The sequence below is a fragment of the Abramis brama genome (genome assembly GCF_963993115.1).
Source record: "Abramis brama genome assembly, chromosome: 4".
Taxonomy (NCBI): domain Eukaryota; kingdom Metazoa; phylum Chordata; class Actinopteri; order Cypriniformes; family Leuciscidae; genus Abramis; species Abramis brama.
In genome coordinates, this window is record NC_139966.1 from 36,702,926 (window position 1) to 36,721,329 (window position 18,404).

At 34.9% G+C, this 18,404-nt stretch overlaps 1 protein-coding gene across 4 annotated transcripts in view; it reads right to left on the reverse strand.

Annotated features, from left to right (window-relative positions):
* Positions 1-391: 391 nt before the first annotated feature.
* The window catches only part of gramd4a (GRAM domain containing 4a), a 54,239-nt gene continuing 36,226 nt past the window's right edge, over positions 392-18,404 (reverse strand). For 2 of the 4 annotated variants that reach the window (XM_084111320.1, XM_084111321.1), the window contains 14 exons: positions 16,511-16,536; positions 16,287-16,378; positions 15,402-15,493; positions 13,807-13,855; positions 13,637-13,708; positions 13,188-13,231; positions 12,553-12,662; positions 11,268-11,422; positions 11,035-11,052; positions 6,562-6,706; positions 6,291-6,384; positions 5,319-5,409; positions 3,502-3,570; positions 398-1,962 (listed from right to left, as the gene is read on the reverse strand). In XM_084111320.1, the coding sequence (XP_083967446.1) occupies positions 1,864-1,962; positions 3,502-3,570; positions 5,319-5,409; positions 6,291-6,384; positions 6,562-6,706; positions 11,035-11,052; positions 11,268-11,422; positions 12,553-12,662; positions 13,188-13,231; positions 13,637-13,708; positions 13,807-13,855; positions 15,402-15,493; positions 16,287-16,378; positions 16,511-16,536 (1,156 nt within the window). In that variant the 3' untranslated portion in view covers positions 398-1,863. Of the gene's footprint in view, positions 1,963-3,501; positions 3,571-5,318; positions 5,410-6,290; positions 6,385-6,561; positions 6,707-11,034; positions 11,053-11,267; positions 11,423-12,552; positions 12,663-13,187; positions 13,232-13,636; positions 13,709-13,806; positions 13,856-15,401; positions 15,494-16,286; positions 16,379-16,510; positions 16,537-18,404 lie in introns of all 4 variants that reach the window. The other 2 variants (XM_084111322.1, XM_084111323.1) reach the window with 2 other exon arrangements.

Below are 18,404 nucleotides of genomic sequence, written 5' to 3' on the forward strand. Positions count from 1 at the left end.
CATATATATACATATACATACATACACTGTAAAAAAAGAAAAGTTGACTTAACTTAAAATTATAAGGCAACTTGCTGCACAGATTTTTTGAGTTGACTCAACTAACAGAGTTTACTCAACTGGAGATGTTATAGTTGAGTCAACTCAACTATAGAGATGTTTTAGTTGAGTCAACTCAAAAAAATCTGTGCAGCAAGTTGCCTTATAATTTTAAGTTAAGTCAACTTTTCTTTTTTTACAGTGTACACACACACATACATATACATATATATATATATATATATATATATATATATATATATATATATATATATATATATATATATATATACACACATATACATATTAATTTATACATTATTTTCATTGACACATTGTATTTTTTTATTTTGAGGTGAAATATGGTCTGAATATTTCTTCGTGAGATTCATCCAAAGACTTATACTATAGTCGCTTTATGAACAGGTTCTGTGAACCTCTACGACTTTACTGTAAATCTGAATTTAACTAGTAACGGTTTAAAGTGACAAAACGTTAACAAGTAACCGGTGTTCATCTGTAAGACATACATACATGAAATACTTGGTAAAAAATTTTTTCGATAGCACTTTATTTGACAGTCCTGTTCTAGTATGTACTATGTACTAACCTTAACCTTAATATTAAATCAAAGTAGTTACCTTATATTACTCAGTACTTTCTTGTATGAGTACACAGTTAGTACACATACTGAAAAATAAAGTGCGACATTTCTTATCTAACTAGTGTTTTCAAGCGTGAGCAAACCAATCGATTAGCCGACTGCTACGACATTACAACCATTTTAAAGAAAGGCCATTTGAAACCATTTTGAAACTACACTTTCCCCAAAGTTAAGTTTGGGAAAATGTTCTGCTAAAAAGACATGAAGCACACTTTGCTGAGAGGTGAGATTTAAGTGAGTTTGAGTGTGACTGTGTTGTGCGCACACAGCAACAATGTAAACAAATGTAAAAAATAAAGGCGTTTTTTTTTTTTTTTATCGGTCTGAAAGGTCATTTGCACTGACAGTGATTTGCAGTAACCAGAAGTCATTTTCAATGAAAGCTGTCGATTTCTAGCAACTCGAGCAACAGCGACTGTTGCCAACATGACAAAGTGAGCAAAGTTTAACTATAACCAGCCTCATAACTTTTAAAAATAAAAAGTCATGGTGCATGGTGGTGAAGAATGAATATAGTGCACAAGACATATAAACTACCTGTATGGCGCATTAAATCGACAACTCTCATTGAAAATGAATGACTTCCTGTCGTTTTGTTTCTGCAAAACGCCTAAAGTGTGAATACACATCAGTATTTTGTCTTGTTTTCCAGTACAAAATATCTAAATTTAGTTAAAAGACAAATTTACTTGTGAAGCAAAATTGTGTAAGAAAACAAGACACATATCTTGAATTAAGTTTTAAACAAAAATACTGATTGAGAAAATGAATTCTTGCAGTGTTTAAAGTGTTCAAGATCTTCCTTAACAACCCCCCACCCCCCCCGTAACATCTTCCAGGTTAAAACCGGACATGAAATCTGAATCATTGACAGATGAGTACAAAACACGAAGTCGGATCAGTGTGCTCATTTTTGGAAAGCCAAAAAAGGTCACAGTCGCATGACGAGAAGCCGGCCCCGCATCCCTCCGGTTGGAAAAGTCTCTTTCTTTGAGATGCAGAACTCTCGCTGGAATGTCAGCTCGCTAAAATCTCCTGCTGGTCACGTCTCAAGCCTACAATCATCCAAGTAACTGTCAATTAAAGTTAACCAGGCAGGAAATGCTGGTCCCATACTTGTTTTCCAAACGAGATATCTTCCAGAAGGATAAAAGGTTGAGTTATGTCTCAGGGTTGGTTGTGGTCATGATCTTCATGTACTGGGTAAAGATCGTCTCAAAGGCCTCGTCTCTGTGTATCATGGCACCAAAGACCAGTGGCTGCGAGAACAAGATAAAGCGATTCTCTGTCAGACTTTACTCAATTATTCATCAAAGCAACAAGACAGACACTTTCATTATTTCAATGAGGGTGATGGCGCTGTAAAAAGAGACATCAAATGGCTTTTAACTCTTTTCTCGCCATTGACGGAAATTTCTGGCTTTCCGTGTTTTCACTGTTATACGGCAGGGGGCGCTATTACGCATCTTCTGAAAGAGTACTGAATCTCCTGATCAAAAGGCATGTGAAGAAAAAGAAGCAGAAACAAGCGATAGCATATGTATGGAAGCATGTTTCCGCCACAGAGTAAAAAAAATAAAAAGGTAATTGCGAATTTTTATCTCACAATTCAGACTTTTTTTCTCACAATTGCGTGATATAAAGTCGCAATTGTGAGTTATAAAGTCAGAATTGCGTGATATAAAGTCGCAATTGTGTGCTAAGTCAGAATTGTGAGATATAAATTCGCAATTGCGAGAAAAAAAGTCAGTCTTTTTTCCTTAGATCACACAATTCTGAGAAAAGATGTCAGAATTGTGAGATATAAACTTGCAGTTGTGAGAGAAAAAAACCCTGAATTGCGAGTTTATATCTCACAATTCTGACTTTATAACACGCAATTGCAAGTTTATATCTCGCAATTCTGACTTTATAACACAGTTCTTTGAAATAAAGTCAGAATTCCCAGATGTAAACTCGCAATTGTGAGAGAAAAAAGTCGCAATTATCTTCTAAATTTTTTATTCTGTGGCAGAAACAAGCTTACATACATATGTAAGCAGATGAATATGTAAAATAACACGATCGTCAACATTAAACAGCATATAAATAAAACTGCCTAATGTTACTGAATGAAATGTCGACCCAGGACGAGCTATAGGACTGTGAAGCAATGGTAAGTAAGTTGATGGACTCGATCTACTCCATCTGAGTTTTGATCATCGTTCTGAATCCGAAAGCTCAAAATGTTGCTTTTTTTATGAAACTTACTCGCATTCAAGTGTTGATAAAAAAATATAAGGTAGAATAAAACTTTTTGTTTGTTTGTTTAAAAGCAGAGGCTCTATTCTTTCTTTTGATATATTGCATGTTCAGATATTTATACAATAAAATATTCTGGGGAACATGAAACTTTGTGAAAATGCTAAAAAATGCTGGTGGCTGGCAACCTTTATTTTGGCGGGAAAAGAGTTAAGCAGGACGTATTTAAGGTATATCCAACTCGCAACTGCGTGATTGTTTATATCGTCACAAAATGTAACTATATTATCATCCAGCTCTTTATAGAAAGTAGGATATATAAGTATGTATTTACAGTAAACTCGCATATTGGGTGATATATACTTTAGGTATAGCAAATCTCAGCTGTTTGATTGCTTGCACCATTGCAAAATTGTAACTATTATCGCCCAGCTCTAATCTGCTAAATGCGGCTCTAAGGTATTAAGATATTATAAATATTAACATCACAATTTTCTGCTTTGAAACAATGTGTATTGTGAAGCGTTATACAAATATATTTGACTTGACTTGACTACCTTCTGTGTGGACGGTGTGGCAATAGAAATGCCCATTCCAGACCCAGGCAGAACTGATAAAACTTTATACTGTGAAAAAAGAAAGGCAAGAGTTATTGTAACAGTAAGCGATTTGCAATAAACATTAAACATGATATGGTAACAACCCAGACAGCAACATGGTGTCGGCCCAGATCCGGGACACATCTGGTACATGTGGATTCCACGTGTACCAGATGTGGGCCGGATTTGGGCCGACACTATGTTGCTGTCTGGGAATTTCTCAAAATGTCCTACTATGGGGTAAAAAAAAGGATAATGAATAAAGTATAGCTCACTTTGGTCCACTTTGCAGCCTTGAACCATTAAATTACTCAAGAAAACGATTGTCTGAATGACATGTAGTGACCAACAACAAAAAACTATTTTCTTTTAAACTCTGAGACAAAAATTCATAAAAAAAAAACAGTTAACCTCCCCTCCCCTTTGAAACGTCGTCTGTTCTCTTCATGTTGTGTGTTCCGGCATAAACTACATAAATATTAGGATAAATATCCCTTCACAACTGACTGCAAACTACCATTCAGATCTGCCTCCATTTAGTTAGCAACGCCCAACTTCCTACAATCCAATAATTTTTTCATTCCACTTGAATTTCACTTAAATATACGTCACAGCAGGGAAGAAAAGATTAGCTTCCGTTTAATGCCGACTTTAAAGAACTGAATATGTTTTGAAAATCTGATGTGATAAACCTCACAAACTTTGTCAAATCTAGTGACTAGCTCTTCATCAGACGTGTTGATTTGTATAAACTTCTTCATCATGGAAATTGCAGAATTCAAATTTGAGTTAGCCATTGTTCAGTGTTAAGGCTGGAATACACTACACCACTTTTGCCCCGATTTTTAATGAATGACGCTAGTAAAAAAGTCATAGCCAGTCTGCAGATGTTTGGGCAGTTGGAGTTGAGTAGTCTGGCCACAGATTCTGATACAGACCACAGTCAGATGCCCTTAAACAAATTCTGTGCTCATCAGACTTGAGTAGGCCGTCGGAAGCTAGTTATTTTAGTTGATAAAGTTTTAAATATGGATATTTTTCTCACACAAACGCATTGCTTCGCTTCAGAAGGTCTTTATTAACCCCCTGGAACCATGTGGTTTACTTTTATAATGGAAAGATGTACTTTTTTGGGTTTCAAATTTTGGGCTCCCATTCAAAATGATGCCATTATAAAGCATGGATTAGCCACGACATTTTTTAATATAACTCCGATTGTATTCGTCTGAAAGAAGAATGTGATATACACCTAGGATGACTTGAGGGTGAGTAAATCATGGGCTAATTTTCATTTTTGGATGAACGATCCCTTTAAGGTATAAGAAAATGTTTGTAAATAACTTATATTTTAGATATACAAAGATGAGCTGTTTTTTAGTTCTGATTGCAAAATATATATGATAATTTGGAAATCAATTTTATAATAATTACACTTGCACTATAATTGTGTAAAATTATAATTTAGAAACTCTGAAATTGCATGCAGTAATTTTGAAATAATTCCACAAATATTTAAATGAAAATGCATTTTTCATGTGCAGCCAGTGATGCATTGCTGCCACCTACTGCTGTAAGAAAGTGCATGAAGCAAAGTCAAAGTCATAGTCAAAGATCCATAAAGTTAATAACAAAATATAAAATAATCTCATTTATTTCAGTTAGCTGCCAACATCTTTAATAGTCATTTAAGTTTTTCATGTAATATTTATATTTTACTTTGTTTCAGCTTTATTTCAATGACTTTTTAGTTAGAAATAACACTGCACATACAGTACCTTCTGGATATCTGTGATGTCCACCAGTTTAATGACTTTGTTCTTCTTTGAAGACCCCGATCTTGAGCTGGAGCTCTCAAAACACAGGTATCTGATGGATGGGCAGCCAATTGTAATTATAATGTTACTGCATCAATGCACATGTTGATTCTATGGTGCCTCTCAATCTGTTATTATCTTAAACAGTGGCATGAACTTATTCATAACGACATGAAAGAGATCTTCATTGATAAGAATCTTGCTGTGCTCAGCAATCAGATACTAAGCAACAGTTGTTGGGGGTAAAGCATTAAAAGTAATGTGAGTTACGGTATGTAATCAGATTACTTTTCCCACGTTACAAGTAACACATTACTTTTAAATTTACAACAAAATATCGGGAGTTACTTTTTTCAAATAAGTAATGCAAGTTACTTTGTTTTCCTATTAATTGACCCATGTTGAGAGAAATCGTGAGTAACTGAATAGGCATTGCGTGCACTGTGTGTGAACAATGAACTGTGAACTGACTCAAAATCAGATTCAGTATTCTTCAAAATGAATAGAAACAGTGAAATGCAAATTCAGAATATTAAGCAAACCTGCAATTATTAAAGATGTTAAATAATACAAATATACTTTATGTATTTAATCTCACTTTATTAACCAATGCCTTTGCTGCTGACCTTCGATGATCCAATTCAACTATGCCAATAAGCAAAAATTACTTTAGTTAAACATCACAATTGATTTTTTTTTTTTGTTCTGCAATCCAGAACAGCAGCACAGCTGAAAGTTTTGTTTAAGCTGCGGAAAAATAGAACTTTTTTTGTTCGCAAGCCCAGCTCAGGTGACAAAAAGTAATGCAACACATTACTTTCCATAAGTAACTAAGTAACACAATTAGTTACTTTTTAAGAGAGTAATGCAATATTGTAACACATTACTTTTAAAAGTAACATTCCCCAACACTGCTGAGCAAATGTTTCTTACTTCTCAGTGACGTAGAGCATCCCGTTGCGAATGTAGTCAGTGGGCATCTTTCTGTCTCTGTTTATCAGACAGCATCTCCATCCATTCTCACACACTGAAAAAAAAGACACTACTAAATCACTTGGTTGTACACAATTGGAAAAATAAAAATCTGTTTGGCATGTCCAACTCAAGCCTGTTTTGTTTTGTCTATTTAGGTTTCAAGTACTTTTTTTTTTTTTCAGGATGCGGAATCTCATAAGACAAGAACCAAGTCTACGAGAGGTCTCACCGGGCAGAGGTCTCTCACTCTCGGGTAGGTTGAAGATCTCATGGAATGCTCCTTTCTTTGTGTTGTGTGAACGGCCAGGCTCTTCCTCTCGGGTCACTCCGGCCGGGATGGTGGCTAAACTGCTCCGTGAGACCACTGGCTGAATCTTAACATAAAAGAGAGAGATTTTGGAACAACTCAAATAAATAGCTTGCATTACCTGATACTTTTAGCCATTACATTAAAGTAAAAAAACAAAACAAAAACATTTTACTTACATAATGTGACATGTTTCTGGTATTTATGATATTTATAAAGGATAGGTGTTTGAGGGGGTGAACAATTTTTTTCTCTCTTCTGGAAAAACATGCACTAATCAATCACTCACAATAGCAATTATACCATGGTCTGCCTGAATACTCAATTCTGATTGGCTGGAAGGTGTGCAGTAAAATGCACAGATAGTTCCAAGTCAGTTTAATCACCATTCTATATCAATGCACTGATTTTTATTGAAGCACACGCACACACATGTATCCCAGACAGCAACATAGTGTCGGCCCAGATCCGGTACGCGTTGAATCCACATGTACCAGATGTGGCACAGATCTGGGCCGACACTATGTTGCTGTCTGGATGTCACTGACTCGCACACAGAAATCAGAGATTGTGCTGTACACACAGAAACAGGAGCGCAGAGACTTCTTATCAATGCTTTCCCATAACTTTTATTAGTAAATTACCTTTGCTACTGAATCACTACATTATATTACTCAGCAAGGAGGTTGTAAAGTCGCTGTTTTTGAAGTAATTCAACTCACAGCTTCATTGCTAGCAGAGAGACTCTGCACAGCCACGCACATCTCTCTCTCTCTCTCTCTCTCTCTCTCTCTCTCTCTCTCTATAGGCTAATTCAAATAAATACTATCATTCAATCAAATAATTTTAACCCCCTGGGGTCGACTATCGCGCCGGCGCGATAGGCTCGCTTTTTTCTTATCAGTGCAAAAGAGACTCGAAATACTCTGTTGACTTTGATCTTGCATACAAGTTTCATACGTCAATCGATCCTGTTAAGTGTGTATTTTTTTGTGTATACCCACAATAAAAACAAAGTGTTGTGCTTTTTGCCAAATAAAGCAAAATAAACATGATGCGAGTTCTGCTTTCTCTCTGTCAGTGAAGTCTATTCTGAAACGTGTCCGAAAATGAACTGTAACTCAGCGAATACTCAAACAGGCATACAGACACACAGGCATGAAGCTTGAATTCTCTTCTTTTAAATGAAGTAATTTTTATAAAAAACAAATATTCTCAGTTTATGTAATATGTATGAAAAGAGAGAGATGTCAGTCGTTCTCATCTCAGCTCATTATGTTTTAATGTGACCCCGCCCACGGAGAGCGCGCGCTATCCTTACCGCACTACTTTATCTCTGTGTCAGATTTAAAGCGGACAGAATGCTATATCTAACAAACCGTAGCTGACAAAATTAACCACCATTTTAACCCTTTCAGTCAAATTTCGCACTGCAAACATCAATGACAGCTTTAACTTGTCAATTCTGGCAAATGACCATGGTATAAGTGGAATAATTAACGGCTAGCAGTGTATTAAACGATTTGAATGCTTCCCTTCGCGTCGGGTGGTTCTTTGCCTCCATGTCGTGCATTAAAATCGTTTAATACACAGCTAGCCGTGAATTATGCCTCACTTTTAATATGTATTAGGGAAGAAAACAGATTTTATTTCGATTTCATGTTGACTTTAAGCTCAAAACAATACAAAGTGCGTTCACAGCATGTGGTAATTACCGTAATTATGAAATTACGACTTGTAAAAAAAAAAAAAGTGAAAAAAGTGTTCACGTCTTCGTAGAACTCATAATTACTATTTGTAAACTAGGATTTTTCTGAGAGCTCCGATTTGCAGATTGATAGTGTTGCCATAGAAACACAATTCCGAGTCCGAGGACATGAACAACTCCCGAGTGGGAAGTCACGTGTTGTCATCTCGTAATTACGACATGGCGTGAACGCAGCGAAAGTCAACATGAAATGAGTTCATGTGGGTGTCAGTAAGTCAGTGTAATGATGTTTTAAAAGAAGGTTAAAGGTCATGTTATCAACCGCCATTGAGCTCATTCTCAAGGGCATGTAATATGTTCTCTGTACAGATTCCCAACAACACAGTCAAAATACTTAATTTCATTGTCCTAAAGGCAAACATTCAACTATTGCTACATCTAATGATCTACTTCTAAGAAACCAAACTACAGCTGCATTGTTGTGTAAACCAGTGTTAGTGTAGTTCACTAAAACCATGAAAAAAATATACTGACATAAATAAAATAAAAATGTATTACAGCTAGTTTCCAAGGAAACATTTCTCATTTTCATTTAGTTTAAATTGATGTACTAAAATAACAAAAACTGAAAAAAATAAAAATAATTATATAGACAAAAAATAATAATAAAATTTACAAAAACACACAAGATTAATAAAACTAATTCAAACTGTTAACAAAAACAATATAGTAGTATCTCCCTGATACTAAAATAACACTGGTGGAAACTACTCAAAGCAATCCTTTGCTATCTATGCACACACACACAGAGCAAACCCATCAAATAGTCTGTGAAAATGGATTCAAAATGGCACATTAGCTGTAAACATTACATTAATATGCAATAGCTAGATTAGATTACATTAAACAAAATCATTAATATTAAATACTTTCAGCAGATCAGTCAATTAATTCTATTTTATATCAGATTTTAAATAAAGAGCCAATTCTGCAGAGAGCAAGAAATGCGCATCTGATATTACACCACATAATTATATTTTGGATGAAGAAAAAAAAGACTATTTTTAAGACTTGCATTGTGACATAACTTTCATGACAATAAAGTACACCCCAACACACATTCTCATTACCATAATGGAAAAAAAAAAATCTCATTCCCATTACTGTAACACAAAAGATTATAGAATCTTTTGCATGACACTAATGAGAATGCTTTTATTATAGTAATGAGAACAGGATTTTTTCATTATAGTGATTACAATGTGATTTTATCACATTAGAGTAATGAGAATTATTTTTTTATTATAGGTAGAGAATTTGTTTTTAAGGATTAAGGTAATGTACAGTATGGAAGCTTGTTTCTGCCACAGAATATTAAATAAAAAAGGTAATTGCATCTTTGTATTTCACAATCATGACTTTTTTTCTCACAATTGCGAATTTACATCTCACAATTCTGGCTTTTTATCTCAGAATAGCGTGATATAAAGTCACAATTGCGAGTTATAAAGTCAGAATTGCATGATATCAAGTCGCAATTGCCTGTTAAAAAGTCATAATTGCATGATATAAAGTCAGAATTGCGTGATATAAAGTCGCAATTGCATGTTATAAAGTCAGAATAGTGAGATATAAACCCAGTTGTGAGAAAGTCATTTTTCCTTAGAATTGGACTTTATAACACGCAATAGCAAGTTCATATCACTCAATTCTGACGTTATAACACACAACTGCGACTTCATATCACGCAATTCTGAGAAAAGATGTCAGAATTGCAAGATCTAAACTCGTAATTGCATGTTATAAAGTCAGAATTGGGTGATATAACATCAGAATTGGGTGATATGAACTTGCTATTGGGACTTTATATTGCGCAATTCTGACTTTTATCTCGCAATTGTGAAGAAATAAAGTCAGAATTGTGAGATGTAAACTCGCAATTGCGAGATAAAAAGTGGCAATTATCTTTTAAAATGTTTTATTCTGTGGAGGAAACAAGCTACCATAGTACAGAGCCCCTAAAGGGAGCTCTGGGAAAAATAAATTGAGATACTGTAGGAGGAAAAATTATGCCTTTTCCCCCCCATCTCATTTTTTCCACCACCATGTCCCTTTAGGGGCTCTGCAGTTTTTTTTTGGCATTACAATAAAAAGAATGAGATTTTTTTTTATTATATTAGCATGAACTTAGGTGGGAAATATGCATAATTGTAATGAAATATATATATACACATTACAATTATGCATATTTCCCACATATATATATATATATATATATATATACATATATATACATATATATATATATATATGTATATACATATATATATACATATATATATATATATATATATATATATATATATATATATATATATATATATATATATATATACATATACATATATATATATACACATATATATATATATATACACATATATATATATATATATATATTTGATTTTGTGGTGAAATATGACCTGAACATTTCTCTGTGAGATAAGAGTTAAGTTAGTTGAGCTTAAGTTAATTGAGCCATTTTGATCCATTGGCCACAGACAAAAATTCATATCACAAGGTGCATCTAGATCCAAACACACACAGGTAAAGAAAGTAAGGTCAGCTGGTTTGATCACACACACACACACACACAGGTGCTGGCAATACCACACCACAGTCCCTACCTTCTCACACCCAGACAGCTGAGAGAGAAAGACAACAGATTATATGTGATCGTCATGTCAGCGACCTATACTGATGATGATTCCCTTACGAGGCAACACCCATCACTCTCATACGCACATATTTACAGTGCCTGACACTCTGAAAAAAATGTTTTAAATAGGTATGACATTTTAAATGTGAAAACAACCAGGAGGCTGCTGTATGAGTATGACATTGTCTCTTTCTGTCTCACCCGTCGAGACACAGTGGCATTGCTGCGCTCTTTCAGCTGAGGGTCCGTGGGCAGGTTGTTCCACATGATGAACGGAGTGTCGTATTTGTCTCGGAGTTTCGGGCAGCTCTTAAAAAGGAAGTCTATAATAAAGAACTTGATGCCTGCGTAAAGCCCTACCAGGGAAGACACATATACACACCATGAGAATGATAAAAACAACTCTATTTCAGCACAAAAACGTCTATTGTGCAAGATTTATTACATTATTTTTAATAAAATTAACTTTAATTTAATGGAACAAGGTGAAAACACACTTAATTTCACAGAATGCTCTTCTGTACTAAATATAATGGACAAAATGTAAAATTAAAATGTATTTATAAATTTAGAAATGTACTCTACCATTCAAAAGTCGGTAAGATTATTTAATGTTTTTGAAAGGTATTTCTTGTGAGTTTCTTAAAGGCTGCATTTATTTGATCAAAAATACATTAAAAAAATGGTTACAATTTAAAATAACTGTTTTCTACTGTATATTAATATAGTTTATAATTGTGATGGAAAAGCTAAATTTTCAGCAGCCATTATTTAAGTCTTCAGTGTCACATGATCCAACAGAAATCATTTTAATATGCTGATTTGGGGCTCAAAAACATTTATTATCAATGTTGAAAAAAAAAAAAAAAAAGTTGTGCTGATCATTATTTAATTTTTTTAACAATGTAAAGTATTTACTGTCACTTTTGATGAAAAAGTATATAATAAAAGTATTCACTTCTTTCAAAAACATACATTTGACTGATTTTTTGAACGGTAGTTTACCTTGTCGCTAAATGTCTCTTGTTAAAAGTCCCCCTGTGTCAATCATAGGCTCGTTCTTACATACATTGTGCGCACGTTCGCACATGCACACTCTTCAAAAACGGTGCTTTAAATCTCTTGACAAACTCAAAGACGTAAATTACATTTGTATGTATTCGAAATAAAAAAGGGGCTAATTTGCATATTCATACAACCGTGTATACTAAATGAGGCAAGAGTTTGGATTACATTCAAACTATTTTAAGGCATGACACATTTTTGTTTTGTTTTTCAAGGAAAAAAAAAACGCTTAAATGTGTCATTTTGGTGATCAAATATGAGTTTTAAGGTATAAAATGACTACAGGGGGACTTTAAATATGCTGTTACACAAGAGACATGTCAGAGCCATTCAGAATGGCAGTGTTTGTGTGTGGTGCAATGTTATTAATGTGTATGGGCTGTTTATGTACATATGTGGGGTTATGAATAATGATTCTCACCGATCATAAAGCCCATCAGCTTGTATGGCAGGACGCAGGAGGAGATGAAGGCCACCCACAGAGCGATGTACAACTTCTGAGTGATCTCAGGCTGAACCCACATAAACAAACTGATGTACACAAACACATACAGACATGGAGAAACATTCATTAATTTCGTTCAGGTCATGAGCTCATTTTCACTTTCCCTGTACAGAGTTTTTGTGTTCACCTTGTGTTTCCATCAGTAGTTTTGTTTGCTGGCAAAGAGAACGCACACGTTTTGTGAGCAAAGCAAAAGTATTGATAATGTTTGTTTTTTTCACCATCTCATATTATTTTCATCATTTTTGTTGATTTTTTTGAAGGTTTTGCCTCAAGAAACTTATCTCAAAACCTTTGCTCTGTCTCGTGAAATGTGTGCGTTTCCTCACAAAAGTATTGCATTTTCTCTCATCTCATACTATTTCCATCACCAGTTTTATGCTTGCTGGAAATTTTTTGCATTTGTTTGTGAAGTTTTTAGGGAAAACGTTAAAAGTTTCACAAGGGAACACAAAAGCACACTGATAATGTTTTCATCCATCTCATGTTTCCATTACTATGTCCCTTTAAGGAGCCCGTAGTCCTACAATAAAAGTTAAAGAGCTACTTACTTCTTGATTTTCTCCAAAACATCTGACATCTTACCAAAAAGATTCTGCAGAAAAATACACACAAAATGAAATTTGAGAGACATGTCCATAAAATTTCTAATCACAATTTCATATGACAATTTCACATTATAAAATAAAAGTCCTCAAAAACTATGAAATAAACCATTTTACAATAATTTCCATCTATGCTTAACAACTGTTGGCCGCTTTTCCTTCGCAATCACTATTCATATAATATTCCTAACTCCTAATTCCTATAAAAAAGTTTAAATTATTGTTTTGTAAAGAAATTCATACATAAAAGAAGCCTTCAGATCAAAAAGATTTCAAGATCAGGAGTGTGTCCAAACTTTTGACCAATAATGTAAATGCTATGGACACCTTTATTATTTAAATGAAAATGTAAAGAATTAAAAGCGTTCATGTGTTCAAGCCTGTAAAGCTGATACCTGTGCTTTTTGTGCGACGTCGAGAACTAACTGAAACTTTTCAGACACAGTCAGGTCTTCCTTTGGAGGTTCCTGGAAAGAAAGACCACAAGGAAGAACATTTAAATATGCACAATATAAAAATAAAAGTCACTGACATGCAAACATACACCCTGGAAAAACATTCCTACCACAGGTTCAGAAACTTCAGGCACAATACTCCACTGAATTCTCCATCCTCTATAGAAAAAAACAACAACATTAAATTGATTTGTTTGTGTTACATGAACACATACACTCACCTAAAGGATTATTAGGAACACCATACTAATACTGTGTTTGACCCCCTTTCGCCTTCAGAACTGCCTTAATTCTATGTGGCATTGATTCAACAAGGTTCTGAAAGCATTCTTTAGAAATGTTGGCCCATATTGATAGGATAGCATCTTGCAGTTGATGGAGATTTGTGGGATGCACATCCAGGGCACGAAGCTCCCGTTCCACCACATCCCAAAGATGCTCTATTGGGTTGAGATCTGGTGACTGTGGGGGCCATTTTAGTACAGTGAACTCATTGTCATGTTCAAGAAACCAATTTGAAATGATTTGAGCTTTGTGACATGGTGCATTATCCTGCTGGAAGTAGCCATCAGAGGATGGGTACATGGTGGTCATACAGGGATGGACATGGTCAGAAACAATGCTCAGGTAGGCCGTGGCATTTAAACGATGCCCACGATTGGCAATAAGGGGCCTAAAGTGTGCCAAGAAAACATCCCCCACACCATTACACCACCACCACCAGCCTGCACAGTGGTAACAAGGCATGATGGATCCATGTTCTCATTCTGTTTACGCCAAATTCTGACTCTACCATCTGAATGTCTCAACAGAAATCGAGACTCATCAGACCAGGCAACATTTTTCCAGTCTTCAACTGTCCAATTTTGGTGAGCTCGTGCAAATTGTAGCCTCTTTTTCCTATTTGTAGTGGAGATGAGTGGTACCCGGTGGGGTCTTCTGCTGTTGTAGCCCATCCGCCTCAAGGTTGTGCGTGTTGTGGCTTCACAAATGCTTTGCTGCATACCTCGGTTGTAACGAGTGGTTATTTCAGTCAAAGTTGCTCTTCTATCAGCTTGAATCAGTCGGCCCATTCTCCTCTGACCTCTAGCATCAACAAGGCATTTTCGCCCACAGGACTGCTGCATACTGGATGTTTTTCCCTTTTCACACCATTCTTTGTAAACCCTAGAAATGGTTGTGTGTGAAAATCCCAGTAACTGAGCAGATTGTGAAATACTCAGACCGGCCCGTCTGGCACCAACAACCATGCCACGCTCAAAATTGCTTAAATCACCTTTCTTTCCCATTCTGACATTCAGTTTGGAGTTCAGGAGATTGTCTTGACCAGGACCACACCCCTAAATGCATTGAAGCAACTGCCATGTGATTGGTTGATTAGATAATTGCATTAATGAGAAATTGAACAGGTGTTCCTAATAATCCTTTAGGTGAGTGTATATAAACATACACGTATATGTATGTTTATTAATATACAGTCAGTACATGTGCAGTACATGTACAGTGATAATGACTGCCTGAGTGCACAAATATGCTGACACCAAGCCCAAGTTGACTACTGATCTTTTGGTAGTATAGAAATTCTTACAATTGCCAATACAAAACAACTTAGAAATTTAAGTTAAATCTAGGTAACATTTTTAATTTAACCCTGAAATGATTTGACCGTTTCAAAGCCATTCTAGTGAAAAAGCAAACGTTTTACCTGGCGATGAGGTAGTTCAACGACAACCTCAGAATGGCTAAGAATAGAAACAAAGGAATAGCCCAGCCATGCCATGCTGCATTCATATAAATCTGTGACAAAAACAACACACATTACACGGCTGTCCAACTGAAGAACAATTTAATGAGCAAGTACAGATTTTTTAAGTAAAACATTTGGTAACACTTTATTTTTGTTTTGGTGACACTTTATTATAAGGTGTCCTAATTACTGTGTAATTATACATTTAAGTACTGGGTAATATTAATGAACTACATGTACTTACTATAAGGTTAGGAATAGGGGTTGGTTTAGGGTTAGTTGCATGTAATTATGCATAATTTATAGTTATTACTACAGTAACTACATGTAACGTGTAACAAGGACACTGTAAAATAGTGTTACCTTAGTTTCTTTGTACTTACTATAGTAATAACAGTAAATTATGCATAATTACATGCAAATAATCCTAAAACAAACACTGATCCTAACTATAACCTTATAGAAACTACATGTTATTAATTAATATTACTCAGTACTTAAATGTATAATTACATTGCAGCAAGGACACCTTAAAATATAGGGTTACACATTATTTTAAGGTGTCATTGTTACAGTGCAGTTATTTATTTAAGTACTGAGTAATATTAAGCAACTACATGTACTTACTATAGGGTTAGGGTAGGATTAGGATTTGGTTAAGGGTTAGTTTCTTGTAATTGTGCAAATTTACTGTTATTACTAAGTACATGCGACATATGTAACAAGGACACTGTAAAATAAAGTGTTACCAAATAAAGTTTATCTGTGTAAAAGAAATGTAGTGTAATATGTACAGTATATATGTATAATTGCAAACATAGAAAACTGATGAAGGCCACTCACAATGAAGGCAATTGCTGACGTATATACTGAGTGCCAGTTGGATAAGGCGGAAAGATTCCGTAAGAAATTTGTTACCGGTCTGGCACCCCGTTCTAGAAAAAAATTAAAAGATAAACAAGTAAAGATGAAAAATCGAAGCAAAAAGAGCTTGAATAGTTTCAAGAGCAAGTACATCAACAAAAACACAAGAACACTTTATAATACAACAGCAAAAATAGACTTACTAAGTCGTCGCATATTTTCAGTTAATCTGAAAAAAAAGAGTTTGAGATACATTAATGTCCATGGCACAGTGGGGGACAAGTTACCTTGCCTTCAGCTAACATCACTAATTTCTTCCACCAACCACAGCCTGTCTTGTATTTTTTATAGCAAAGTGACACTTAAACCGTGTAAATCAATGAAAGCAGCCAGCTGTGTGCAGCACACACTCAATACCTCTCTTCAGAGACAGATAGATGTACTCCATTGATCCCTGAGGGGACATTTAAGAGACATGGACTCAATAGCCTCATGTATAATTTAGGCAGGTACATGCATTGACTTGGACATCAGATCCAGAACTCCACAAACCACAAAAACCTCAAATATTCTCAGGTGGTTTTGAGATAACTGTCTGTATGACATAAATCAAGTGGATTAAAAAGTGAGGAAGCTCTAAAACTTTTGAAGTTCTGAACATACTGGATTCTTTTAATTATTATTGTTACTTGTTGAGTCCTGCTTCACTAGTTTAGTTCAGCGTATATAAATTGTAAATTCCAGTAGGCTGTACACAGCATGTTTGTTAGGGTTTTGTGAAGGGGCATATGTGTATTTGTTTCTTTATTTTCAAAACTCTTCATACGTTTCTTGGTTATTAAAAATAAAAGTCTTAAACCAATAACCCCCAAACATAAAAACCTTTACAAGCAACTGGACTGTCTTGTTTTCAATTGCACTAAATTATTAGCACAAAACGAGCTCAAAAATGAGTTTAGCTAAATAGTTCAGCTAACTTAAAAAAACAAGACAACCTATCGCACTCAACTTTTTAAGTTAACTCAACTAATTCGCTTCAGTTAATGTGAACTTAAAAAACTTTTGTTCATGAAATGAGTAGCAAGTAGTCTTTTGAACTTAAAACTTGTCAAGGCAACTTAATGTTTAGCATTCAGGAATGCAAGCAGCTACAGTCCTTGTTTTTTTCAGTTCCATGTTTTATTTAAGTTAAGTTAGCTACACGACATGAACATAATTTGCCTCTTAAAACTATAGAGGCACGCGGTTTACCCTTTTCACCTGGGCAAATAAGGTGCAACAATTGCAATGAGAAGCACACAATTACAATTGTTGATCATCACCATGTTTGAGATTTGTGTGTTAAGGTGTTGAGCTATATGTTCTTCTCATTGCAACTTTTGCAATTTATTTGCCCGGGTAAATTGTGTAGTTCTAGTTTTAAGAGGCAAATTATGTTCATGTTGTGTAGTTAATTTTGAAAATCAAACATTGAGATGAAAAAACAAGGATTGTTGCTGCTTGCATTGCTACACATTCTTTGGTTGTCTTGACAAGAAGTTTTAAGTTAACTCATAGATGAACAAAAGTTTTTACTTTAACTGGTGAAAATTAGTTGAGCTAACTTAAAAAGTTGAGTGAGATCGGTTGCCTTACTTTTTCAAGTTGTCTCAACTTGTTTCGTTTTTTTTTAAGTGTAATTATAAATACAATATAAGTTGATAATAGTTTTTTTTTCTCCCTTTCCAAAAAAGGAGGCCAGCTCTTCAAAATCTGGGCCAGAAATTAGACGACCAAGCTTAAATTTGGCATGGTAAAACCTAACACTAACCCTCTGATATGTACATAATTTGATAGAACCAGAGGATATGTTAGAAAACTTTAATTTGGACAATTTTGAAAGTAAAAGCTGCATTTTATGTCAGTTGATGGATCTCCTCTTTGCCACTATACTTGGCCTATTCTGACTAAAAGCGTCCTGACCACAGGGGGGCAGATGTTTACAATAAAACGTTACTGGACAGAGAAAGAACTATGGGAAATGATAACAGAGCAGAGTATTTTAGTTTCACAAGAATGAATGACTTCTTCCAAACCTGTACAGTTATATAATGTTCC